The 27,848-nt window shown below is 41.0% G+C and overlaps 1 protein-coding gene across 4 annotated transcripts in view; it reads left to right on the plus strand.

The window, feature by feature from the left end:
• Positions 1-27,848, plus strand: part of NCKAP5 (NCK associated protein 5) — a 1,102,414-nt gene that overhangs the window by 839,356 nt on the left and 235,210 nt on the right. For all 4 annotated transcript variants that reach the window (XM_024980953.2, XM_010802114.4, XM_015475847.3 and 1 more), the window contains exon 8: positions 21,221-21,289. In XM_024980953.2, the coding sequence (XP_024836721.1) occupies positions 21,221-21,289 (69 nt within the window). The remainder of the gene's footprint in view (positions 1-21,220; positions 21,290-27,848) is intronic.

The following is a 27,848-nucleotide window of genomic DNA, read 5'->3' on the forward strand; positions in this document are numbered from 1 at the left end:
CAGTGTATTATGGGCCTAAGAAGACAGTTCCAAATCTGTGAAGTGCTAACTTGCCATCACACTAGAACAGTTGTCTGATTAATTACAATAGTGTGAACTTGGTCATGTTTTTGAGATGATGTTCCCTGCAAAGCAACTGACTAGATAATTGTTCTCTCGCTGCCATGAGTCCTAAGTAGAACTCAGCAGGGGTGAGACCCAAGCCTGGACCTGTCTCCCCCTGCTGTCCCTTACTTGATCAAAGGGAACATGCTTTGTGAAGCTGTCTCTTCACAGGTTAATTGGGCACAATTTCTATGTCTTGAGGCATAAAATCTAACCTTGAGGGATAAGATTTATTTGATAGCCAATAATCTATGTGTGCAAATGATCCAAATGATCAGTAGAATGGGTAGAAGAGCAGAAAAACAAAGAGCAAAGATCAAATTTTCTTGTACAGAGACTGGATTTAATGAAGTTGAGATCTCTTTAAGCTCTGGTATTGTTGTGAGTAATACCAAAAGATGAATTACAGTGACTGGGTGGATAGTCATTGTTTACATCTCTGATATGCAGTTTGCTTTATCTATAAAATTATGTGCTTAGTCTAAAGCTCCCAGTCTGTTCTACCTCTAAAAGTTCACAACATTTATTCATGAAGTTGAAAGTCCTGTGCAAATATATATCTGATGTTATTGACATATATGCATGAAAATATGAGCATATATACATACATATATGCTTCCCAGGTGGCATGGTGGTTGATTCTAAAGAATCTGCCTGCCAGCTCAGGAAACGTGAGAGACATGGCTTGGATCCCTGGGTCAAGGAGATCCCCTGCGGTAGGAAATGACAACCCACTCCAGTATTCTTGCGTGGAAAATTACCCAGAGGAGCCTGATGGGCTACAGCCCATGGAGTCACCAAAGAATTGACTGAGCGACGGAGCACAGCGCACAGCACATACATATATACACATAGAAAGATATATATGCGTGTGTGTGTGTGTGTGTGTATGCATCTCTCCCAGAAGACATTTGGCAAAGTCTCAACTTTGGTGTCAAACTGAATGAAGAGGATGCTATTGGTATATAGTGGGTGAGATGACAGTCCCTCCAAACCAAAAGTTATCTAACCCAGAATGCCCCTAGTGCTAAGGTGGAGAAACCCTAGTTTGTATGTAGGTATAGGGATCTGTGTGTGTGTTGTTTGTGGGATTTTTGTTGTTGTTGTTATTTCAGTTTTAATCTTTTTGGTTTTGTTTTTTGCCATTTGTTCCAAGGGCAAAATCAATAGTACTAGAGATCACAGGCATTATTTTTATTGTGTCACAAGTCTGATCAGTATAACCTGAGAAACAGAAAATACTACACAGTTGTACAGAAAGTGCTCCTGGAGCTTACTGGCATGATAGCAAGTGGAAATAGTAGAAATGGAACAGGTATTAACATTTAGAATAGTTGTAACCTGCTCATTTCTGGACAATTCTAGGAACATGTGGCAGGCCCTTCATATATCAGCTGGTGATTTCCTTGGACATGAAATAGGATTCTATTTATAGAACTCTTCCTAGACCTTCCTCTTGCTACACTTGAATGGTTCCCGTTCCCACAAGAACTGGCTTATGTTTTGGGTACATACACATACATATACACTGATAAACATACACAGCTAGACTGCACACATACTCATTATATAGAAGATTTCTTGTATCTAATTTGTTTTAACAGATCAACGAGATATTGTTTTCCTAACCATCTGTTGAGACATAGAAATAAGCTTTGCTGTGTATAATTTGACATTTTATCCATGTTTGTCTTAATGAGACTTCATTCTGGTTTGGTTACATTTCTGTCTGCTCAACAGATTGTATCAAAGTCTGGTTTAGAGACATGAGACCAGCTAGGCTCTGTGATTTCTGGTGGAAGTTGGCTGACTCTCTCATACAGTCAAAGAAGGGAGGAGGGAGAACCATGTATGTATGTTCAGTACTTTATAAAAGAGATGGTTGAACTATGACAGAAGTTAAAGTATGATGCACTTCATCATCTCTTTAGAATTTAGGATTTTATAATTATTTATACTTGGATAATTATTATATAAATGCAAAGAAATTTGGGACTTACATCTGGAAAAGACTTTTTTTTTTTTTTGCACATAAAGTTAGTTTATTAATGACTACAATTTATGACATGATCCAGTAAAAGGATGAGGGAACAAAAAGTAAAGCCATGAGACGTTAAGCAACTTGATCAGGGTCACAGTAAGTAAATGCCAGAACTTGAAACCATGCGTTCCTGGCTGTGATCTCTGCCATATTATTCTGCTGAAAATCTTTTTAAAATCACCAAACTAAAACTAAAAATCCAGGTTTCATATCGTATTATGCTTATCCTTAAAATGTCTCTCTGAGATATCATCTGGTATAAAATACCTTCTTAGTAGCGTCACCGGATAAGTACATAATGTACACACTGATCCAATATTATCTTGGTAAAACGATGTGTAATTCAAACAGAAAAGTCTTTTAATAAAATTGGTGGCTGCTTGCTTTCCAACCTACATGTCTATTATTGCCCCTGAGCTGAACTGTAAGCTAAGGTGTTTACTCTTCTTTTATCCAGCCTTCAATAAGGAATTACATTTCAGCTGCCTCATCCCTTATTACCACAAAGGTCCCAGCTGCTTAAAAATATCTGCCAGCGCCCATCCACTCACCCACATGAGGTAACCCAGGAAATTTTCAAATCAAAAATGAGAAGCATGAAGGTGATGTGTCAGTGTGTTAGTTTCCTCTTTCCTCACAGTTTTCAAAGTAAATTCCACTGCTTACTGGTTCTCTAAAGGGAAGCAGATCACCCACCCCCTTTTAGCTCCTGGACTTGCAAACAAGGAATGTCATTTCTGGAAGAGGATTCAGTTTAGCATACATTTATTAAATCAAAGACAACTAGGAATTCAGGATGCTATGAAGTTTGCTGTAATGGTTTAGAGTGCTTGAATTCAGTTGGGTCTGTGTGACCTGAAGAAAGCCACTCAATCTCTCTGAGCCTCAGGTTACACATCTGGAAAATGGACAGAACAGCCTCTCTATAGTGTTGTCATGAGAATTCCATGAAGTAAAGCATACTGAGTGCTGAGCACAGAGCCTGGCACATACATCCACACTCATTAGCTCCCGTTGTCATCGTCACCATCATTTTCTAGAGCTTCCTTGCTTATCTCTGTCACAGCTATCCCAATGACTCTAGCCCCGGCTTCTGTCTTAAATTAGACATAATTACCAACATCTAGCCTGCAGAATCCCAGGGACGGCGGAGCCTGGTGGGCTGCCGTCTATGGGGTCACACAGAGTCGGACACGACTGATACTACTTAGCAGCAGCAGCATCTTCCCTCATCCGAGAAGGCACTGGCGACCCACTCCAGTACTCTTGCCTGGAAAATCCCATGGACGGAGGAGCCTGGTAAGCTGCAGTCCATGAGGTCGCTAAGAGTTGAACACGACTGAGCAACTTCACTTACACTTTTCATTTTCATTTTCATGCACTGAAGACGGAAATGGCAACCCACTCCAGTGTTCTTGCCTGGAGAATCCCAGGGACGGAGGAGCCTGGTGGGCTGCCATCTATGGGGTCGCACAGAATCGGACACGACTGACGTGACTTAGCAGCAGAAACAGCTTCCCTCATAACTCAGTCAGTAAATCATCTGCCTCCAATGCAGGAGACCTGGTTCAATCCCTGGGTAAGGAAGATCCCCTGGAGAAGGAAATGGCAACCCACTCCAGTATTCTTGCCTGGAGAATCCTACGGACAGAGGAGCCTGACAGGCTACAGTCCATGGGGTCTCAAGAGTCAGACACAACTTAGCGACTAAACCACCACCACCACCACCATCTAGATGGATCTCTTCCAGATGTTACTCTTATATCTCAAATATACAAAACTGACCTGTTTTTTCAAAACTGATGGTTTTGAGAACTGCTATAAATTTGAGGGCAACTCTGATCTCTTGAGGAAATTTCAGGACAGCAGATGAATCAAGAGATGTCACACGTCCGTATGCACGTGCGCGTGCTAAGTTGCTTCGGTTGTATCCGACTCTGTGACGCCATGGACTGTAGCCTGCCAGGCTCCTCTGTCCATGGGATTTCCCAGGCAGGATACTGGAGTGGGTTGCCATTTCCTCCTCCAGGGGTCTTCCCAACCCAGGGATCAAACCCACATCTTCTGCATTGGCAAGAGGCTTCTTTACTACTAGCACCACCTGGGAAGTCCCACTTGTCCTTATAATTTCAGCTAAAGGCAATAATAAAACTCAATTATCTTTAGACACTGGATTACCCCCATGGCACTGGATCCTTGCAGGAAGGCAGAAGATTCCGAGTGGCTGCCCACTCACGTAGGGGACAGATGAGAGTGCAGAGCAGGCAGCCGAGGCAGCCTGCACTGACTCTCTGCTACCCATCTGCTCTAGCCATTACCAGGCAGTTGTCCTGAGCGAACAGGCCAGAAGTTATGTTTGATAATTAGATTTAATCACAGTCTTCCTAAAGTTTAATACCATTTCCCTTGTGAATTCTTAAGCAAAGAGACAATATTCTTCCCTAAAGAGAAAGAGAGAGTCAGAGTGAGCCATCAGCATTGCTGAAAAGGATTTCCTGGAAACACATAAACAACACAAAGGGGAGAGGCGTCAGTGTGACTGCACACATATGTTGCTTAAGAGCAAGAGTTGTACATCTGTTGTCATTTTGTCTTCTCTGTAGAAAGGGAAAACATTGTTCCATGGCAGAGCAATAGATTTTTTTTCCTAAAAATCTCCCATAACATTGTTTATCTCACTTTGCTCTGCTTTTTTGTCAGAGACCTCATCACCCTCTCAGAGACCTAGAATATCAACCTTTGTTTTGTCTTTGGTTCCCAACTATCCTTCGCATCCAGGTTCTGGTTAGGAGTTGGAAGAATCGGCTCTTAATTCTCCCTTCAGTGTGTCTTCCTCCTCCTCCCCGATGCTGCCATTGTATTTCAGGGGTAGGTGGTCCTTGTAGGATGCTGCAGTCACATGTTTTCTGATCTCCCCACCTGCCCTTGCAGTCTCTCTTTGTTGCTGGTACTGGAGGGGTAGTTACTTAAAATACATGTTTGGTCACTTTTCTTCCCCACAGTGTCTTGCTCCTTCCACCTGTCTAGTTTTCTCTCTGACCAGTGCCCCTGTTCTGTGCCCTCTGACCCTGTTAGAGCAGAACTGACTACCAGAGCACACCGAGGCCCTCCTAGAACCCCCTTCTTCTCAAGCTCTGCCTCGTGCTCTGTGACTTATTTATAGGTGTGTTTGTCTGTGTGTGTGAAATGTGTTTACAAATAAGCCATAAAATACATATTTACAGTGAAAAATTATAATGCAAACAGTTGAGTAACTGCTGTTAGATCAGCCAATGAAATATCAGGAAAAGCGCAGAGTACCACCCTCTGCCCCCTACCTTGAGCTTGTCTCTCATCACAGCTTCCTTTCTCCCCATTGAAGGCAATGATTCATCTGACTTCTGGGATAATCCTTTCCTTGCTTTTCAAAAGAAAAAATAATTTTACTTCCTATTTTTATATTCCTGAACAATGTAAGTTTTCCAGTTTAACGTGTACATGAAATCATAATGGGAGGTTATGTGTGTGTGTGTGCGCACGTGCGTGTGTGCATTGTTCAGTTGCTAAGTCATGTCTGACTGTGTGTGTGTGTGTGTGTGCATGTGCGCGTGTGCATTGTTGTTGTTCAGTTGCTAAGTCATGTCTGACTCTCCCCATGAACTGCAGCATGGCAGGCTCCCCTGTCCTTCACTATTTCCTTGAGTTTGCTCAAATTCCTGTCCATTGAGTTAGTGATGCCATCGAACCATTTCATCCTCTTTTGTCTCCTTTTCTTGCTCTCAATCTTTCCCAGCATCAGGGATTTTTCCAATGAGTCCATTCTTCACATCAGGTGGCCAAAGTATTGGAGCTTCAGCTTCAGCATCAGTCCTTCCAACGAATATTCAGGGTTGATTTCCTTGAGGATTGACTGGTTTGATCTCTTTGTTGTCCAAGGCACACTCAGAAGTCTCTTCCAACATCACAGTTCAAAAGCATCAATTCTTTGGCACTCAACCCTCTTTATGTGAGAGTTGGCACTCAACTCTCACATCTGTGCATGACTACTGGAAAAACCATAGGTTTGACTATACAGACCTTTGTCAGCAAAATGGTGTCTCTGCTTTTTGATATGCTGTCTAGGCTGGTCATAGCTTTTCTTCCAAGGAGAAAGTGTCTTAATTTCATGACTGTAGTCACAGTGAATTTGGAGCCTAAGAAAATAAAATCTGCCACTGTTTCCATTCTTTTCCCCATCTATTTGCCATGAAATGATGGGACCAGATGCCATGATCTTAGTTTTTTTAATATTGAAGTTTAAGCCAGCTTTTTCACTCTCCACTTTCCCCTTCATCAAGAGGCTGTTAGTTCCTCTTCACTTTCTGCCATTGGATGGTGTCATCTATATGTATAAATATAAATAGGTTTAAATATATTGATATGATAATCTCCATGTATAGCAAGTACATCCATGTTACTGCAAATATTTATTGCTTAATATAATATTACTATTTGTATTTGTTACTGCAAATATTTCACTCTTTTTATGTCTATTTTCACTATTCTGATGACTAAGTAATATTCCATTGTATATATGTACCACATCTTTTTTATCCATTCATCTGTCAGTGGATATTTAAGTTGTCTCCATGTCTTGGCTATTATAAATGGTGCTGCTATGAATGTAGGGATGCATGTATCTTTTCAAATTATAGTTTAATCTGGGTATATGCTCAGGAGTAGGATTGCTACATCATATATCCACTATATTTTTATATTTTTACCAATGAGTTTTTGCTTGACCAGTATCATTTTGTATTTTATGAGTCAAAAACTTAAAAAACAGATTTGCTGGAATGTCTCTCCCTTTTGTGTCTTAGTGTATATTCTGTCTTGCACATTGTTAGAGGTAAAAAAAAATGATTGTTATTGTTGCCATAAAGATAATAATAATAGTAAAAATAACATAAGACAGACTTTCCAGTCACTATTTAAAGGTATATTTAGCATACTTTTACAAACAAAAAGCCAAACAAGATTTTTTTATTTAGTGCTATCACTGCAAGATTTATGCATGCCATACATAAATCATTCTCTTTATTCCACTGTTTCTTTTTTCCATACAGTATTTCATTATATAAATTTACCACAAATTATATACCAGTTTTACTGTTAATCTTCATCTGGATTATCTCCATCTAGATGATGGTAAAAACAAAGCTGCTCTGAATGTATGTGTATGGCCGTCCTGGTATATGCATTCACAGGCATCTGTAGTAGGTATACCTACAGATGGCTTTGCGGGGTCAAGAGGTATATGAGCTGCTGCTTCTTCTGCAGGTTAACTGTTCTACAATGAATGCACTCATTTACATCGCCAACAGTAGGACAGGAGAGTTCCTGTTGCTCCATGTGTTGACCAACCTTTTTTCTGTTCATGCCAATCTGGTGCATGTGTAATGGTATATCCTTATAGTTTTAACTTATATTTTTAATTACCTTCCTCTCTGGAGTAAAACAATTCCTGAACCACAAATGTCTGTGTGCTTGTTTGCTTTCCCTTGTTTATCTTTCAGGTCTTTTCAGTTCAGAGGTCAAAATTTCCTATTCCTAAAGACATTCCCAGTCAATTCAATAACCTGAGTTGCCTGCTTCTTAGCAGACTGGAGACAAACACTTAGGCTATGTTTCTCAGGCTATCTTTGCTTACATGCTGTTCTTAAAAATACTTTAAGGATAAGGACTATGTATATAAAGAAAATATCCCTGTAGATTAGAGCATGTATATGGATGATTTTTAAGTTCTTGTCTGTAAAATGGAGCACCTCATACAGTCTAGGGGTCGTTCCTTAAATGAGATAATGAGGTCAATATATTAACGGATTATGTTATACAAATCGAGTTTTATATAGTTCAACTATTAAAATGACTGACAATTGATGTCCCAAACATTCTGAACGCATCAAGGGGATCAGATCTGTTCACATTTCTCAGTTCTGTGAAATTTCTCTGTGATTCTTCCAGAGCCAAAAAATTCACTGTAGTCCCCTTATTACTTGAAAGAGATTTGGGATTTCTTTCTTTCTTTGTTCTCTTTTTTCTTTTTTTAGCTGCACAGGGTCTTCATTGCTGTGAGCAGGCTTTCTCTAGCTGCAGCGAGCAGGGGCTGTTCTCTGTGGTGACTTCTTGTTGCAGAGCACACGCTTCTGTGGTTGTGGTGCTTGGTCTCAGTAGTTGCTGCTCAAGGGTTCTAGAGCATGCACCCGTGGCACATGGGCCAAATTGCCCACAACATGTGGATTCTTCCTGGGCCAGGAATCACACCCATGTCCCCTGCATTGGCAGAGGGATTCTTAATCACTGGACCACCAGGGAAGTTTCTAGATTTGGTATTTCTGAATGCATATCCTGGGAGTGAAATATGTTTAAAGGATGTTTTTGCTAAGAACTATACAGTACCTGAATTTTGGGCTCTGTCATGATTAAAAAATTACTTGTTGTATCTTGAGCACAAATATGTAATTTTTAAAATTGCTGAAGTTTTCGATTTTAATAGAAATCCTTTGACAGTAGTATTAAATGTTTGTAATAATTAAATGTTTGTATCAGTCTTTAAAAACATGCACTTGTCAAACATACAAAGCTTCACTTCCCTGAATTAACACAAGTCTGACTCCCAAGTACAGTCTGTTCCAGGCTGAAAAGACCAATTTTTCTCTTCAAGTTGGTAGAGGTGGGAGATGAAATTTCAGGGAAGTGGATGCCAGGTTCAGTTCAGTTCAGTTCAGTCGCTCAGTCCTGTCCGACTCTTTGCGACCCTATGAATTGTAGCACGCCAGGCCTCCCTGTCCATCACCAACTCCTGGAGTTCACTCAGACTCACATCCATCGAGTCAGTGATGCCATCCAGCCATCTCATCCTCTGTCGTCCCCTTCTCCTCCTGCCCCCAGTCCCTCCCAGCATCAGAGTCTTTTCCAGTGAGTCAACTCTTCACATGAGGTGACCAAAGTACTGGAGTTTCAGCTTTAGCATCATTCCTTCCAAAGAACACCCAGGACTGATCTGCTTTAGAATGGACTGGTTGCATCTCCTTGCAGTCCAAGGGACTCTCAAGAGTCTTCTCCAACACCACAGTTCAAAAGCATCAGTTCTTCAGCACTCAGCTTTCTTCACAGTCCAACTCTCACATCTATACATGACTACTGGAAAAACCATAGCCTTGACTGGACGGACCTTTGTTGGCAAAGTAATGTCTCTGCTTTTGAATATGCTATCTAGGCTGGTCATAACTTTCCTTACAAGGAGTAAGCGTCTTTTAATTTCATGGCTGCAGTCACCATCTGTAGTGATGTTGGAGCCCCAAAAAATAAAGTCTGACACTGTTTCCCCATCTATTTCCCATGAAGTGATGAGTCCAGATGCCATGATCTTTGTTTTCTGAATGTTGAGCTTTAAGCCAACTTTTTCACTCTCGTCTTTCACTTTCATCAAGAGGCCTTAACCCCTCTTATTTAGCAAGTACAGAGACAAAGGAAGCAACATCATTAATAGGGGAGGAAGTATAAGTACTAGCAGCTTTATGATGCTTTGGTATTGGGTTTCCAAAATCAACTTGTCAGACCTTGGGCAGAAGACCTAAATAGGCATTTCTCCAAAGAAGAAAACATACACAGATGGCCAATAGGCACATGAAACAGATGTTCAACGTTGCTAATCATTAGAGAAATGCCAATCAAAACTATAATGAACTATATCACCTCTTACCAGTCAGAATGTCCATCATTAAAAATCTACAGTTAACAAATGCTACAGAGAGTATGGAGAAAAGGGAACCCTCCCACACTGTTGGTGGGTATGTGAACTGGTACAACCACTGTGGGAAACAGTGTGGGGGTTCCTTAAAAAACTTAAAATAGAGCTACAATATGATCCAGAAACCCTATTCCTGGGCATATATCTGGACAAAACTAATTTGAAAAGATACGTGTACTCCCATGTTCATAGGTTGTTGATATTTCCCCTGGCAATCTTGATTCCAGCTTGTGATTCATCCAGCCTGGTATTTTGCATGATGTACTCTGCATAAAAGTAAATAAGCAGGGTAACAATATATAGCTTTGTTGTACTCCTTTCTCAATTTTTAACCAATCAGTTTTTCCATGTCCAGTTCTAACTGTTACTCCTTGACCTGCATACAAATTTCTCAGGAGACAGGTAAGGTGGTCTGGTACACCCATCTCTTGAAGAATTTTCTAGTTTGTTGTGATCCACACCATCAAAGGCTTTAATGTAGTCAATGAAGCAGATGTTTTTCCAGAATCCCCTTGCTTTCTCCATGGTCCAGTGAATGTTGGCAATTTGATCTCTGGTTGCTCTGCCTTTTCTAAACCCACCTGTACATCTGGAAGTTTACATACTGCTGATATAAACTGCCAAGTGCAAAATAGATAAACAGGGTCCTACTGTATAACACAGGAAGCTCTATTTAATATCCCATGATAAACTATAATAGAAAATAATATTATAACATATTATACATATATACTTCTCTCTCTCTCTTTATATATATATATATATATATACACTTCTCTCTCTCTATATATATATATATATAGATACACATATATACACTTCTCTCTCTCTCTCTCTCTATATATATATATATATGTATATACTTCTCTCTCTCTCTCTCTCTATATATATATATATACTTCTCTCTCTATGTATTTATATATGTGTGTGTGTGTGTATGTGTGTGTAGAACTGAATCACTTTGCTGTACACCAGAAATTAACATAGTAAATCAACTATGCTTAAATAAAATATAAAATAAAACAGACCTTAAGAGAAAAGCAGAGCAGGGAATAGCATCGGAGTTGAGTTGTATAGTTCAACTGGTTTCCTGGATGAAAAAACAACACAGTCAGAAACAGCAGATAGCAGGGCACATTTATACCATAAGAGAACTGCTGTCAGGCGATCTATTGGTAGATAGGAGCAATGTGTGCTGCAGCCAGCTCATGCCAGCTTTTAAGAGCCAGTTGGTAGTTTTCAAGAATTTTCCAATCCTGCTGTGAATCATAGCAATTATTATTAATTAAATCATATAAACTTATACATAATTAAAGAAAGTTAATACATACTCAAAACAAATCACGTCTTAATTACGTGCTGACGTTTTACCACCATCTAAATTCTATATCCAGGGTGGTAGGAATCCTGTGTGATGGTGCACCGCTAGTCTGCATCTTCTGCCAGCTCTGTGCAGCTGGAAGTGAGGCATGATAGGAGTAATGACACCATGGAAATCAGAAAAACCACAAAGCAGGACTCTTCTCTCCCAAAGAGCCAGTTGTTAAGTATCTGCCAGTGGGCTCCTAAAGAGGACGTTGATTTACTGGTGTGAGAATGTGAGGATTCTGGAGGCTGGTGTGTGAAGCCTGTTTTCAGTGTGCCAGGTCCAGAGTCCTACCCTGTGACTTTGTTATCCCTACTCGGTGTCATTCTGAGGACTTACTTGACTTTTCCGTGATGGGCATAGCCTTGAAAGGGGGAGGGGGAAGTAGGGAAATGGGATCAGCAGCTGCAGTGATTTGCCAAAATGTCAGACCTGTGCAGGTGGCAAAAGTTTGCAAAGAAGTTTGAGTAGAATCAAGAGACAGAAGCTTGGAGGCATAAAGCAGAAGCGTTCATTTCCCTAAACCTATTAATATTTCTTTTTGTAATCCTAATGGTGGCCTACATACCTTCGATGCAAGAGTTTTATACGTAAAGGGTCAGAATTTCAAAGAATCTGGATTTCTTCCACATCCTAAGCACATTACAGGATATGGGAAAGCAAAGGTGCCTGCTTTCAAAGAGTAGAACAACTGGAGGGGAGGAATATAGTCCATCCTGGACTGTAATGTGGTGGGTACTGTAACAAAAGGGCAGACAGGATGCTCCAAGAGCGTGACAGTAGGGACCTGGCCCAGTGGCATCCACAAATCAGGCAGGCAACTATTTCATGTGTGCAGTTCAGGAAAACTATGAGTAGCATATTGTTCTTTTCATCTGCCCTAAAGGCTAGTGGAGGTTATTATTCCAAACCTTACAGGAAAGCCTAGCAGGAGATAGGCTTTCAAGGTGATAGGATTGATATCCTTATGATAGGATTTCAAGGTGAAATGTAATGTCCTTTCCCAGACCATCCTGCACCCCTGCAAACCTGCCTACTTTCTAACTCCTGAAATGTTACAATTAAAGATTCACTCCTTAATCCTCTCTTAAAATGAAAATCCTTTTGGTGCTTTGTTTATCAGCTTTGAATCTTAACGTGAATGAAGTTAGCAGTATGTCTCTGAGGGAGATGGTGCTTGATAAATGGGTACCTGGAAATAGAAATAAAGTATGAGAAAGTGAGGGGAAAATAGACAAGGGGGACCCACAGATGAGAGGTGCCAGTGGCTGAAGCTAATCTGTATGTGAGGCTGTTTACAATATTGAGGACCCAGGTTACACTTGTCTTGGCTAAACCTTCCCAATCAACAGAATAACTTCTATCCTGGCTGACACCCTTCCTGGTGATAAAGCCTATGAGTTGCCCACATTCCAGATGGGAATTGTTTTACAAAGGACAGAGGGAACTAACACTGATCAAGTTCTGCAATGGGCCAGGCTCTGTTTTAGATTTGTTTTACACTCATCATCTCATTCATCCCTAGAAGAGCGATGGGGATTTACTGTCACTCCTGTTTATCAAGGAGGAGACAGACTCAAAGAGTCCAGGTGACCTGCTAGAAGTGATGGGAAGCTGGAGGTAGCACCAAGATCCAAATAAACATTTGACTTCAAAAGTCAGGCCTGGTTCCATTATTTAAAAAAATAGCAAAGGAGATTAACAAAGCATGTTGGCACCTCCCTTTAGAATCGCATACTTTCCTCCTAGGATGATAGATTCTTCATTCCTACATATGAAATCTGTACATGGATCTTTCCTGTATATCCCCATAGGAAATAAAATTATCAAGCTTTTTTTGTTTGTATTATGAAAACATTAACTTTTATTATTTTCCAGATATGTAATATCAAATAATATTTTTCTGAATCACAAACATTTTTATCTATTCTACACATAGATGCACACACACACAGAAATGCCCTCTCAGGGGCCATTTCTCCCCAGTGAAAATCACTGATCTAGGAGAAGAGAGACAGACTCATAAACAGAGAAAGTGAAGTACAAGATTGTATGGTGTTTTTATCTGTATATAGTGAAAAATCATTATGATAGGTGTTCTACTCAGAATCTGTAGATGGCATGTTGTGGAAGTAAAGAAGAGCACCTGTTACACCTCAAGAGACTCATGAAGACTTCCTGATGGAGAAGGCAAACATGATGACCATCTCCAGTTGCAGAGAAACATTAAGAAACTCCTACACAGTTAAAGGCAGATGGTATAGCCAGGGAGAGGCAGTTCCTGATGACTGTCTTCATTCTGAAGCTGATTCCCCCAGGTCACTGGTTCTCCAAGTGTGGCCCTCAGACCAGCAGTATCAGCATCATCTGGAAACTTGTTAGAGATGCACATTCTCAGGCCCCGTCCTAATTACACTGAATCCAAACCGTAGGGATCTAACAAGCAATCCTAGATCTCAGAATCATACCAAGTCATCCTGGTGCCTACTCAAGTCTGCCAGCCCCTGGTCTAAAGCCCCAGCCAAGGATTTAAACTCTGCAAATACATAGAGGTTTCATCGCAAAGTGTTTTCTAGTCAGGCCTGCAGACGTGTCTTGCATAACATGTTATCATTGCTTGGGACGCTGAACTCCTCGAGACATGGACGCTATTTTTATTTGAATTTAGGTCTCCAATGCCTTGGGCTGGGCCTTCAGTTCCTGGGATCCATCAGGTTAGTTTAGTGCAAGAGTAAGGACATTTTGGCTGCATGTCTGTGGCATATGAGCACTGAGATTCCTCCTAATCCTTCTAGGAATTCACATCTTATTCCTGTGGTGGGAGGACAGAGCTTGTAAATATTTCCTGAAATTTTCTAAAGTGACGAAATTTATCTCCATGATGCATAGCAGCCCTAGACATTGCCCAGGTATGGAGACTGCAGCTCTTAAATACAGTAAGTGGGGAACTTCGCTGGTGGTCCAGTGGTTAAGACTCTGTGCTTCAAATGCCAGGGGTGCAGGTTTGACCTCTGGTTGGAGAACTAGGATCCCTTGTGCCCCATGGTGCTGCAGAAAAATTACTGTCAGTGGAAAAGACCCTTTTGCTGGCTACCCACCCCAACATGACCACCACAATGACTGGATATGATGAGATGAATGATCCTGAAATTCCAAAAGTTTTTAAGATGAAGATAAAAGGAAGGAGATGTGATACCCAGGACCAGTTCTTGGTGTCCTCTGTATTCAGGCTTCCTACTGCCCTACTCGATGAAAATGTGAACACTTGGATGGCCTGCTTGATGGCACATTTAGCCACTACCATGATGCTTTCTCCTCGGATAGTTTTCAAAATAAACAGATTACAGTGTAATTAAGGATATTTAGGGCATCTCTGTTTTGCTTGGAAGGCTGAATCTGAAGTGAGATTGTTAGGATGGTGCTTTAATGGGCAATTGGGATATGTAACTGGAGTGCCACAGGACTCTGCTTCAGAGATGCGATCATAAAAGAGTGCTTTCCCACTTGGGGCCTAACCACAATTTTCAAAAAATACCCTTTTCCTGACCTTATTCTGACCTGTTTGACTTTGCTGAATTAAAGGGTTTTTTGCAAACTGGGAAGATGTCATTCCGAAAAAGACCAGCTGTTACAGAAGGGAAACCACGGGCATGCGGCCCTTTTAATGATTGTGAATTGGAGTTTTTTCTCTTTCCTGTTCTTTTTCCCCTTCAGAGAACATCTTTCTCTTTCCACGTTCTTCCTTTCTCCACAAAACAAGTGGTAAAGCAAGGGCGGTAAAAACTAACCTCTGAGGAGTCTGAGTAAAAGGTATGGAAGAATTCTCTGTAGTATTCTCAAAACCTTTTCTAACATCTGAAATTACTTTAAAATTTAAATATATGCCCCATTTAAGTTTTTAGGTTCACGTCTTAGCCAGACCACAAAAAAATGAGTAGAATTTAGAAAAGCCAATGAGCAAGTGAAACATATCCCATCTAAAACAGTGGAACCAAAGGCATAGCCTGGGGAATGAGAACTTGGACTTCATGAGATGAACAGGGACTGGGACGGACCTGAGAGATGGTACATACTATCTAGTGGGAAATGTAAGTTTGTATAGATGAGTGGGCACAGAGTATAAGAGGTGAAAATCCTGCAGTAGAGTTGTTATTTTATGCAGAGCAACATTTTTTAAGCAGAATTATTCTACCTTTTGGTCTGTGGAAAAGGACACTGTCTTAGTCTGTTCAGGCTGCAATAACAAAATACCACAGACGGAGTAGTTTATAAATAACAGAGATTTATTTTTCTCATTTCCAGAGTCTGGGAAGTCCAAGACCAATGCCCCAGCAATGGTCAAGTTTTAGTCAGGATCCTCCTCTTGCTTCACAGCCATAGTTAGCACCTTCTCACTCTGTCCTCACAGGAGGAAGGGGGATTGGCAAACTTCAGAGCCTCCTTTTTGAGGACTATAATCCCCTTCTTGGGGACTCCAACCTCCTGACCTACTGTCCTTCCAAAGGCCCCACCCCATAGTATCTCATTGGGCACTGGGACCATAAGGATTTGGGGAGGACACAAACATTCAACCATAGCAGATGGATTAAGTGCATTTATAGTGTAGAGAGATTTAAACATAATAAGCACTTAGAGGATTAATGTAGAGCAGTCCTTTAGAAACATGGGTCCATTTAGTCATTTGTAAACTCTGGCCAGCATGTCTGTTAACAGAGCAGGGCCTCTAAGAAACATAGTTTCTTTAAAACATATATTGATATTGCTGTGTTAGTTGCTCAGTCCTGTCTGACTCTTTGTGACTCCCGGAACTATAGCCCACCAGGCTCCTCTGTTCATGGAATTCCCAGGCAAGAATACTGGAGTGGGTTGCCATTTCCTTCTCCAATATTAATATTAAACATGCATTAACTCAACATTGTAAATCAGCTATACTTCAATTAAAATTTTTTTAAAAACCATATATTAATTCATGCCCATTTTCTACAGTAAACCAAAACAATATAGATTTACTCTATGTAGCTCTTCAATTTTATAAAGATATTTTAGGACTTTAGGGATGAAATCAGAAACATTTAGATCCCTGTAATTTGGAGTCATGAGGAAACAGCACAGAGCAGGAAATCCTCTAAATCAGGGACTAAGCCTTGCACAAGGTTTTGATCATCGTTGTGCAGGACAGAGCTGAACCCTAAAACCCACCGTTACATTTAATTGAACAGTCTAATGACATCCTCTGAGAACACTGCTTTAATAACATACTTATTTAAAGTGACAAAACCCATGTCATCATTCTTTAATTCTCAGTAGTGACACCAACATTTTCTTTTTCTCTATTTGCCTTATCCTCTCCTATCCCTGCCATATAAACAGACGCTGTCTCTTTAAATCACATTTAATTAAGTTTTCTTTTTTCTTTTCCTGTTTTTTTCCCCTATTGTCTTGTGTTGGTAGCAGGTTAATCCTGAATTTCTAATAAATACAAATGGATTAAAGAAAATCATGAGTTTAAGAGTATTTTAACTTCATTGGCATAATTGTTAATATCTCCATCGTCCCCTGGGATATGTAGGATTACATTAATTAAAGTGGTCTCTGTAACTGAATGCGTTAACCATAAATGTGGCTGCTGTGTCTTCCCCAGCACCCTTTAGGTATTTAATTTCCTTGCCTGCAATAGATTGTCAGAGCAGTAAACGTGAGGCAACTAATGTAAATGGTGTAATGACGGTAATTATCTGAATGGATCGATTGGAGTGTTATTGCAACGTGATATTGTGGGCAGAAGCAATATTAGACATCCCATACACATTCTGTTTTCAATTTTATTTCCTTACACATTTTTTTCCCAAGATTTTTCAAGTGAAAGTAATGTCAGCCGGCGTTGCTATTCTCTCCTTTATCTCTCCCTATCACCCTTTGTGCTGCTGCTTTACTGAATAAAACCAGCAGAGCCCAGGAAAACTAAATTTCTCCAAAGAAAGCAGTGACCTTATAAGATGGAAATTCTAGCAGTTTCTCTGTGATTCATGGTATCCAAATATTTGAACCTGAAGTCACTTTGTAGATGGGCTATAGATTGGCTAGTTTGTCCCCTTCACTCATTAACTGCTAAAGAACTGTAATCTCAAGGAGGGTTCAATGACTTGTTGAAGGTTACACAATACGGTATTGCCAGGTAAACTAGAAGGGGGTGGAATTGGCCCTGTCTCTCTTCTGGGCTGGGCAGGGAGCCGAGAGTGTGCGCCAGCTGCAGGCCAAAAGGGGTTCAGTGTGACAGGCCAAAGCAGAGCGAACCCTGGAAGAAACATTAAGTCAGGAAAGTTTCCTTTTCCTTTGAGTGGGGAATGAAATGATGGAACCATCTGGGATAACCAGTACTTAAAAATCCAAACAGATGTTCAGCATGAGGGTAGAAGGTTTGGGCTGGGTGGCAGATGTCTGTCCATGATGAGAATGGAAAGACCATGGCAGGATCCCACCTGAGGGACAGGAGTGTTGGGAGAGGATTACTAAAACAGGGATTCAAACTCAGAGGAAAAAGGTCAAAGCCAAGTATTAGAATTGGAAGTTGAAGAAGAAACAGAAGTTTGAATCCTTGGACTTGAAAGATGACTAGGTCGACACGATCTGACAGTGGCAAGAGCACCTTGAAACGGCCTGTTTCCTGTCAGTTTTCTTCGACTTTTGTGCCCCATCCTAGTTCAGTCACACCACTGGCTTTGCTTGTTACGTAACCAATGGGTGTAAGTCTAAAACTTTTCATACATCTGCCCCCCAAAATCCCAACAACATTCAAATCATCAAAGCACTGATAAAACCACACAGAACCCACGCCTTCTGTGTTCCAGAAAACGGAACACTTAGAACTTCAATTGCTGTACATAGAAAAATAAACGCCAAATACCCACAGCACTACCTGCAGCAAGCCTGGTGTCCCAGGGCAGGATGGTGGTGCAGGGTGCAAGGAAAGCACTCCCAGAACGAGATGGCCTGGCACCACAAGCTCAGATCTCAGTACTGGCTATCGGACAGGCCTTAAGGTGTGCACAACCTTAAGGTGACCATCTCAGCAAGGTAGTGACTCTAGGGAGAAGAGGGCACAGAGAAGATATACTGTTTGGAGATGTGAATGTGAAGGGGAAAAGATGAGGGAAAATTTCAAGATGCTATGGAAATAGACCAGCCTCCTCCATCATCATCCGGTAAAGAGGCTAAAACAAGGGTATATAGTGCAAGGCTGGAGGAATAGTGTGTGAAAGTGATAGACTCTGATAAAGCAGGAAGAATGTACCGGAGAGCTGGTTGGGAAAAGGAATGAGGCAAGGACTGTTGATTGTTGCATGTGTCATAAGAGGCAAGGCACGGAATTGTAACTAGATGGTAGCAACAGAGGGAGCAATGAAAGGACCTGTAAGAGGTGTGTGGGTGGTATCAGAGAGATAGGAAAGGAAGCAACACTTTGCTCTTTTTAAGGTACTTTGACTTTTGGAATCATGTTCATGTTTTTCATATTCAAAAAATAACACGAAAGCAACAAGAAGATGAGAAATTAAATTTGAATGCCATCAGAAACAAATTAACTGAATTTAAAAATACATTTTCAAATTAAGAACATAACCACACTAAAGTGGGAGGTGGGGGAAGAGCCAATCTATTATCTTTTCAATTCAGTCGCTCAGTCATGTCCGACTCTTTGTGACACCATGGACTGCAGCACGCCAGGCTTCCCTGTCCATCACCAACTCCCAGAGCTTGCTCAAACTCATGTTCATTGAGTAAGTGATGCCATCCAACCATCTCATCCTCTGTTGTCCCCTTCTCCTCCTGCCTTCAATCTTTCCCAGCATTGGGGTCTTTTCCAATGAATCAGTTCTTTGCATCAGGTGGCCAAAGTATTGGAGTTTCAGCTTCAACATCAGTCCTTCCAATAAATATTCAGGACTGATTTCCTTTAGGATTGACTGGTTGGATCTCCTTGCAGCCAAGGCACTCTCAAAAGTCTTCTCCAACACCACAGTTCAAGAGCATCAATTCTTTGGCGCTCAACTTTCTTTATAGTCCACCTCTCACATCCATTCATGACTACTGGAGAAGTCATAGCAAAATCCTTGATAGAGTGGGTGGGGATGGTGTTCACAGTTGGCAGCCAGAGGGAAAATATCAGTCAGTAGATTGAGAACAAGCCAAGAAGGCAAAGGGAAGTGAGTAAGAAAATTTTAGCAGAATGGAAGGAGACAGAGCCACGAGCATGAGCCAACTTAAAAAATATGATTTGATGATAATGGAGAGGTGAAGGCAAAGAGTTGGACATGACTGAGCGACTGAACTGAACAGAACTGAACCTTAACCAAGTGATCAAAGTTAACATATCCAAATACGGGACAGATAGACATACAGGAGCCTGATATGATGCACTAAGAAGGATGCAGTATCATTTCTGTTCCATTATTGCCAAGTTTGCAGAAGGAAACTTGAAAGAAACCTAAATTAAGTGACATTCCACAATGTAATTGTCTGTTACTATTTAAAAAAAAAAAAAATAGAAGGAAGAAATCATGAAAGACAACTCTTCCAGATTACATGCTCTTGGATGAATGCTAAACACATGCAATGCCTGATCCTGGATATGATTCTGGGTTGGAAAAAGTTTGCCCTAATGACATTATTGGGACAATGGATGAATGGAATAAGGACTATAGAAGAGACTGGGTGCTGTATTAATCAACATTGTATTTCCTGATTTTGAAAACTATACTCTGATTGTCTTCATTATTGGAAAATATATACAGAAGTAGTTAGGGATAAAGAATTGCAGGAAGAAAAAAATGAAAGAGAAGAAAATAATACAGAAAATCTGGCAAAATTGTTGAATCTGAGGAAAGGGTATATGGCAGTTCATCATAATGTTCTTGAACATCATCTGCAAGTTTGAAATTACTTCCAAATAAGAAGTTTTTTAAAGCCTGGTGGAAAGAATCTAAATAGAAAATGTGGATCTATGTACGAACACCTCCTAAAAATCATACCACAGTTTTGAAAAAAATGATTTTGAGATCTGTATCCCCATTTCTAAATGTCAAGGAGGGCTGTCCTGAAGGGGAGAGAAGCAAGGTTGCCTTAGGGGATTGAGACAGTGGTTATGGCAGCCGTGGGACAGGTTAACTTACACAGTTTAGGATTCAGGCCAAGGTCAGCAGTGGCGAGAGTGAACCCGGGTCACCAGAGGCAGAAGGCAGTTCTCTTGCCACCACTCTATGTTTCACTGAGTGTTTCTGTTCCTTTGTTATTTTGCTAGTAACCTGGTAACCATATTCAACCTAGGATCCTACAGTACCTTATTTAGCATTCAGGTACCTACAAGGCTCTGAGGAGCAGAAAAGCAGTACTTTTAAGAAGGCAAGTGGAGAGGGGAGGGACTCAAGCATGGTTCAGTTCTTGAGTTGCTCATTGTAGCCTCATATTCAAAAGTCATTGATTAACCAGGAAAACAACATGTTTAGTCTGCCTTTGGAATTATACTTTCATGACTTTACCTGAGAGTCTCTTCTGTGACCTAAACAAATACCAGGTTATGAATTTATGACAGGTCTTAATGAAGTAGATTAAGGCATTTCTTCCATTTACATTTTCATAGAATGAAATAAACATTGTAATCTTTTTTACAGAACACTTTCACATCAGGCCATGATTTGATTTTCTACCTGTTCAGAATACCAAGTTTTGCATTTCTTTAAGCCCTAATGCCTTTTTGTGAGAGATAAGACAGAAGTCATCCCTGAGAGATTTATAATAGTACTTAGAGCAAACTCGTCAAAGATTCTTCTACAAGATTGTTTTGGATCCTGAGGAGATATATTTAGTAACTGTATTGAAGAAGTTGTCACATAACACAACATTTCATTGATTTATTTGTATTATTTTTGTGTCTTCACTGCAGGCAGAGAATTCAGCATTGGCTTTGGAAAATGAAAATCAAAGGGAACAGTATGAGAGATGTCTTGATGAGGTAAGGGGAACAGAGAGGTTCTGGATAAGAGGTTGGACTATTTAGGATTCCTTGGTCAGATCTTAATATATGTCTCTTACCAGTCCTGAACAAACATTAGCATTTAGTCCTTGAAAGGGAGGTTGTAAACAAGGAATATGGATAAGGAATGTCAGTCTGTCCCCTCCCCCTCCCTCCCTGTATCCTTATACAGGCGTCTACAAATTCCTTTTGGTTATTGTTTAATATTCTCGGGGCATAGGTTGTGAGATGCTTCACTGTATGATAAATTCCTCCTGTCCAGTAAGTGTGATCCCAGCCTGTGAATGAGAAAAGCTGCCTCGGGGCACACTGCATCGTCTCCAATTGGATGCCATTTCTGAATAAAAGCAAAATCCTTGATAGAGTGGGTGGGGATGATGTTCACAGTTGGCAGCCAGAGGGAAAATATCAGTAGATTGAGAACAAGCCAAGAAGGCAAAGGGAAGTAAGAAAATTTGAGCAGAATGGAAGGAGACAGAGCCACGAGCATGAGCCAACTTAAGAAATATGATTTGATGATAATGGAGAGGTGAAGGCAAAGATGGCAGGTGTCTCAGATTCCTGAGAGGGGAAGGAAAATTGGAAAGTGGGCAGGCCCTCATTCTCTTCTCAGTCATCCCCTCACTCCTGGCAGGGAGTGCACCATCCATCCTTCCTGTGTCACCTTGCCAGGGCTTGCCAGTGACCTCCCTGACCAGCTCTCGTCTGGGGTTGGTTGGCAATTGAAGTTATTCATTTAATGGGATGACTCTTCCAGTCATCTGCCCAATACCCTAAAACTTGCACATATCCTTCTAGAAGATTCAGTTTAATAGTTGTTATGATAGAGCTGACAGAGATTTCAAGAAAATTAGAAAAATTATGTTCAGTCACGTTCCACTTCCTGAGCAATGGAAACTGGAAGTATATCTTCAGTCTTTTCCTCCTCACTATCAATTGGGAAACTTTTTCCAACAAATACTTTTGAATTTCCTTACCCCTTCTCTACCCCGTCCATGAAGGTGATGGAATAAATGACAAAGAACACAATTTAAAAGCCCAGTTGTGGCATAGTCACCTCTGCCATATACTTCTCTTCTCCCTCGAAATTAGAAATGGTGTTTCCTCACAGAGTTCCGCATGTGCTTGATATTTTCCTACACCAGTGGTTCTTGTAGTGTGATCCCTGAACTGGCAACATCAGCCTCGTCTGGGAACTTGTTAGAAATGCAGATTCCTTTTTTTTTTTTCATTTAACCTTTAAAATTTATTTTGGCTGTGCTGGGTTTTTGTTGCAGCACGTAGGCTTTCTCTAGCTGCAGCTCTGAGGCTTCTTTCTTGCTGTAGCACAAGGGCTTCTCTTATTCTAGGGTATGAACTCTAAGGGAAGCCCCAGAAACACAAATTCTTAAGCCCCAGCCATAGAGAATAAGAGATTCTGGGAGTGGAGGTGGGCCTGGCTATGATCTCTGTATCAGCAAGATCTCCAGACGATCCTGCTGAACCCTGCAAACCAAGAGCCATTATCCTCATAACACACACCACTTTGCTTCACAGTCACTTGTCGAAGAACCTTCAAACAGTCCCTAGAAAGTTGTTTAGTTATTTAATATTTTAATTGTCTCATAGCTCCAGCCATATGGGGCTTTCCTGGTGGCTCAGATGATAAAAAATCTACCTGCATTGCAGGAGACCCAGGTTCGATCCCTGAGTCGGGAAGATCCCCTGAAGGAGGGCATGGCAATCCACTCTAGTATTCTTGCCTGGGAATCCCACAGACAGAAGAGCCTACTGGGCTACAGTCCACAGGATCACAAAGAGTCAAACACAACTGAGTGACCAACACTTTTCCAGCTATATGTATTAGTTACTCAAACAAAATGGTGTTTGCAGTCCCTCTGCCCTGTCAAGACTTGAAAGGACTCAGAGTAATCTTTACAATGTCCAGAGTTAAAAGAATCACTCAAATCAGTTGACATAAAAGCGGGAGTGATGACTCATGTCTAGTGAGGCCAGTTCAGCCCCTCTCACCTCTGTTCCCCAGGCTGTTGGTCCAATCAAAGTTAAGGGCAAGAAATTCCAAATAGATCCAAGGATATTTAAAGGAACAAATACTGCCCTTGGGTCATATGTATTGATCAGCAAAGTACTACCTTAACCTCCTGCACAGGAATTTCCAATTAGAATCCCTATTCAGAAGTCAAATTTATGTGAATCATACCACATAAACTTAATTTGTCACAGTTTCCCCATAAATCATCCTTCCTCATCAGTCAAAAAACTCCCAGCATTTATTTATGGAAACTCAGGGTCTGTTTTCTATATGTCCCCTATGCCTACATCCCAAAGGTTTCATTAGAATGTGACTGGCACAACCGAAGTTTTCACCCACAGAATCATTTAGTATAAAGTTTCCACTGAAGACAGAATTTTCAGAGGGAGAATTTCTCCCTTCTTAATTGCAGAAATTAACTGTTGCCAAAGAGGTGATTTGTAACAAAGAACCACCTCTGAGCAGTACAAATGTTTTGTATTCATGAATCCTGGCCCCTGATTACACATGCCAGTTGTTTTGTAACTAATTGCACGAGGGGAGACAATCCATTTCTATGCATTGCAAGAGAACACTCTCAAAGGGGTAGTTGAATGTAGTAATAATGCCAACTGGAAATTCTTTTCCAGGCTTTTTGTACTAATTAAGCAAACTAACAAGGTAAGGCCTCATGCTAAGTTATTTCCTTGCTGGTGGGTTTCATAAAATATACACAGGTGGATGAAATGTAAATTTGAAGTGTTTCTCAGTCCCTTTTGCACTGATTGTTATTTTTTGAGAAATGAAGAACATATTGAGGATTTGGGGAAAGTACTTGGGGGTCAGAGATTCCCTCTGATTCCCTAAAAAAAGGGTGTGTTTATTCAGAAGGAACAGACATGCATCCATAGATACACACACACACACACACACAAATACATGCACACACTGTGTCACTTCACCATCACCTCTCCTGCCACCCAACCCCTCATCTCCTCACCTTATAATACAAAAGCAAAACCAAGGACCGCTCCTGATTGTGAGGGAAGGGACTAGAGGTTTTCATGTTTGCATCTAGCTTCTGTGTCCAGCTGTTGAACAGTTCACTGGCAAGCAGTGAAGTGTTTATTCTCAGTATCTCCTTGGCCAGTTCCTTTAAGACCGGTTTATTCCCAAGTAGAGAAGTGTAATGACACATACAACTTCCTCAAACTAATGTCTTACATTTGGATAGATTCAGCTGTGCCCTCCAAACCTTTGTAAGATGTGAACCTTGCCCAGGCTCTGGGATCTCAGGGTGCCCCCAGCCTAGCAGGATAAGTGAGGGAGATGGTTAATCCCAGAGGAAGGAGGTGAGGGAAACTCACAGAGGAAATGGGCCGCACTGGGGACTTGGAGAACAGACAGCACAGTCACCAAAGGTCAGGAGGAATGGTGGGCAGGAGGTAAAGAGGGCAAAACTGAAAGGACATCTTTAGTGAAAGAGCTGGAGCAGATGAAGTCAGATCTAGAAAGGTGAGTGATTCTCACTCTTACCAGCACATTGGACTCACTGCAGAGCTTTGAAAGAACAGCTGGCTGTCCCCAGAGATTCTGACCTGATTCTGCTCTAGATCAGAGCCTGAGTATTAGAATTTTTTAAAGCACTCCAGGGGTTTATAATATTCAGCCAAGATTAAGAACCACTACCCTTATGTCTCTGAATGTGTGTTTTAGAGAGCATTTTCAGAAGGCATCTGTAAGATGAAAGCTCCACCAAACTGGGTATGATGATAGAAGAGCCAGGTGAACCTATGCAGAAATTTAAAGTTATTTCCAATTTCCTAACAGTGTCTGAGCAAAAAATAAACCCCAGCCCAGTGTTTCTCAAATTGTTTCTCCAGACCCCTCTGCATCACTATGAGGTGTCTCAATTGTTAAAAATTTGATTCTTAGACTTCACTCAACTACTCTTAAACAGAATGAGGGGTGAGAGAACTGGCAATTTGAAGAAGCTTCCCAGGTGAAGCCACCGAACACAGAAGTTGGAGAACCTGCCTCCCCAGTCAGGCCATTAGAGTTAGACCAGAGTTCATACCAGGTTACCAGAGTATTTGAGTTCTTCTTTGACTTTTCCACACTCTACACTTCAGATCACAAGGACAGGGAAAACCAGACCTATGACTGTGGTTCAAGAAAAAAGAAAAAAAAAAAAAAAAGCAGCAGAATTTCTTTTAAAGCAAGACTAACTAAAGGCAGAAGTAGATTAAGAACAGTTTTTACTTTTCTTTCTTATTCCTATGGGATATGCCAAGACTGGATTGCTGAATCATCTACCACATGTGGGACCTAAGTCATCTTTAAAATCAATGTCTTGACAAACGTAGATGGCACATGATGTTGCTTATGGCTCTCACATGCTTCAAATGTCCATTTCATGTCCATTTCATGAACGGATCATTCTTGTGCCTGCTCTAGACTCTAACCACCATTAGCAGTACTTTTGTTCTCGTTAACAATATTTTTCCAATATTCAGCACAATCCTTAGCCCAGACTAGGTCACTCAAGGCATATTTATTGAATAACTAAATGAACGAATGGAGATTATGAGCAGCAAATTAATTTCCAAATTAGTTTTTGCTGGAATTCCACATACATATTTAGTTGAATTTCTCCCACTCCCAGGATCTTACAGGGTTTCTTTTTACAGAATAAATAAATAATGTAGATGCTTAGTGATTTTTATTTATACATGTATTTTACACACAAATACACACACACAGACTTCATCCCTTTACAAATGAAAGGGCTTCTTCTCAAACCATCCTTCCTTAAATGCTTACCTGAAAATGTGTTTTACTTCCTGAAGTTTGAGTGACCAGATTCAGATTTAACATTTTTGTCAGGTATTTTTCATCAGGTACTGTCCAAGGTGGTTTCTCTGATGATGTCTGTCATCTCATACTTTTTTCACAACAACTTCAGAGGCCGACGGTTCCCCTGCATTACAGATGAGAAAAATTAGGTTGCTCTCCCACCCCTGTGCATATCAGTGATTGGTCAACACAGGACCTTATTGGAACCCGGGTTTTTCTTGTGATTCTCCACCAGTGCTCCTCGTACTTGCCCCCAGCTGTCTTCCTACAATAAACCAAGGTCAAAAGTAGAGAAAACTTCTCCAAAGCACAATTTCTAAAATGTGTGCTTTTGTGACCAGTTTTTTAATTACCTGGCTGACAAGGTAGTGGCTTTGCATGTAAAGCACATAAAAGGATGAAAGCAGGGCAACCAGGCAGGAGGATAAGACTTTAAGCACAGTGTCCACTGAGTTCCTCCCTCGCCCACCTTCGACCCCATCTCCAATTGTCTTCTGGATGTGGTGAGAATTGGCTCCCTCTGGAATGAACTCCCCGATATGGCTTCTCATTCAGCCTCAGGGGCTGTTGTGCAATAAAATAACAGACAAATCTGCATCCCCTATTCTCCTCCCTCTGCCCACCCACTTTGAGATCCCTCCACACCTGAGAGGGAAGAACAAAGAGGCATGTGGGTCAAAGATGAGCCAGGTGTCAGAGGAGCTGGCTTGTCTGAGAGAATTCTTACGGAGAGGAAAGAAGAGATGTACCACAGTGCCCGCCCACCCCTGTTCCTCTCCTAGATGCAAAGGGGGCGCTTTCCACAAAGAGCCTAAGCAAAATGGTCAAACAAGCCAGGGGCTTAGGGACCATCAGCTTTGCTCAGTGTGTCTCGGGTTCCTGTGACCCAGCCCAGCTGCTCGTTTCTTTTTCTTTCTTTGGAGAGGAAAGCTGTCAGCTGACGTTGGAAGGTATTTGTTCTCATTAGCTGGGCCTGCCAGGGTGTGATTATTTGCAACCCAAGTGCTGAGGGCAGGATGCGATGATGAAGGCAGGGGCCCATTTCCAGGGATCATCTTGTGAGACTATGAGAGGTTGCAGGCACAAGCTCCGAACAGTTGTTCTGTGCATGCATCTGAGAAGCCTAGCTGTTAAAAGTCCTAACAAAACCCAAGAAACTATCCTTATAGACAGTACCAAGGAAAGCATTTGTATCACTTGCCTGCTTTTCTGCAAAGAACCTGTGAGCCCTTCCGGGTAATAGAACCCCGTGTCAGTAGGTAAAGAAATAATGCGTTTGTGTATCTTTGTTCAATTTTCGGGTAGAGCAAACAATTGTCCAAAATATACGCCAAAAGTAACTGTATCAGAAATAGAGTCTGTAAGCCTATAGGGCAAACATACTTGGATTGCAAAGATATAACATATTTACTCCTGCAGGCTTTTACAGATAAGATACTCGTTTATGACTCCTGTTAAATCATGTAGAGAGCTATTTTATGTGACCACCATTCCACAGACTGGTTTAAGTGAGGGGCCAGTTCTGAGGAAGAAAAGAAAATATTGATATTAGGCAGTTTTATGAGAATGTAAATCAAATCCAAAGGTTGCTATACAAAAGAATTAAATTATTTATGGTATAAATTAAGTTTGGTACATTGCTTCTGACTTAAGCAGCATGAATAGTTCTTC

This window comes from Bos taurus, chromosome 2 (assembly GCF_002263795.3).
Source record: "Bos taurus isolate L1 Dominette 01449 registration number 42190680 breed Hereford chromosome 2, ARS-UCD2.0, whole genome shotgun sequence".
NCBI lineage: Eukaryota > Metazoa > Chordata > Mammalia > Artiodactyla > Bovidae > Bos > Bos taurus.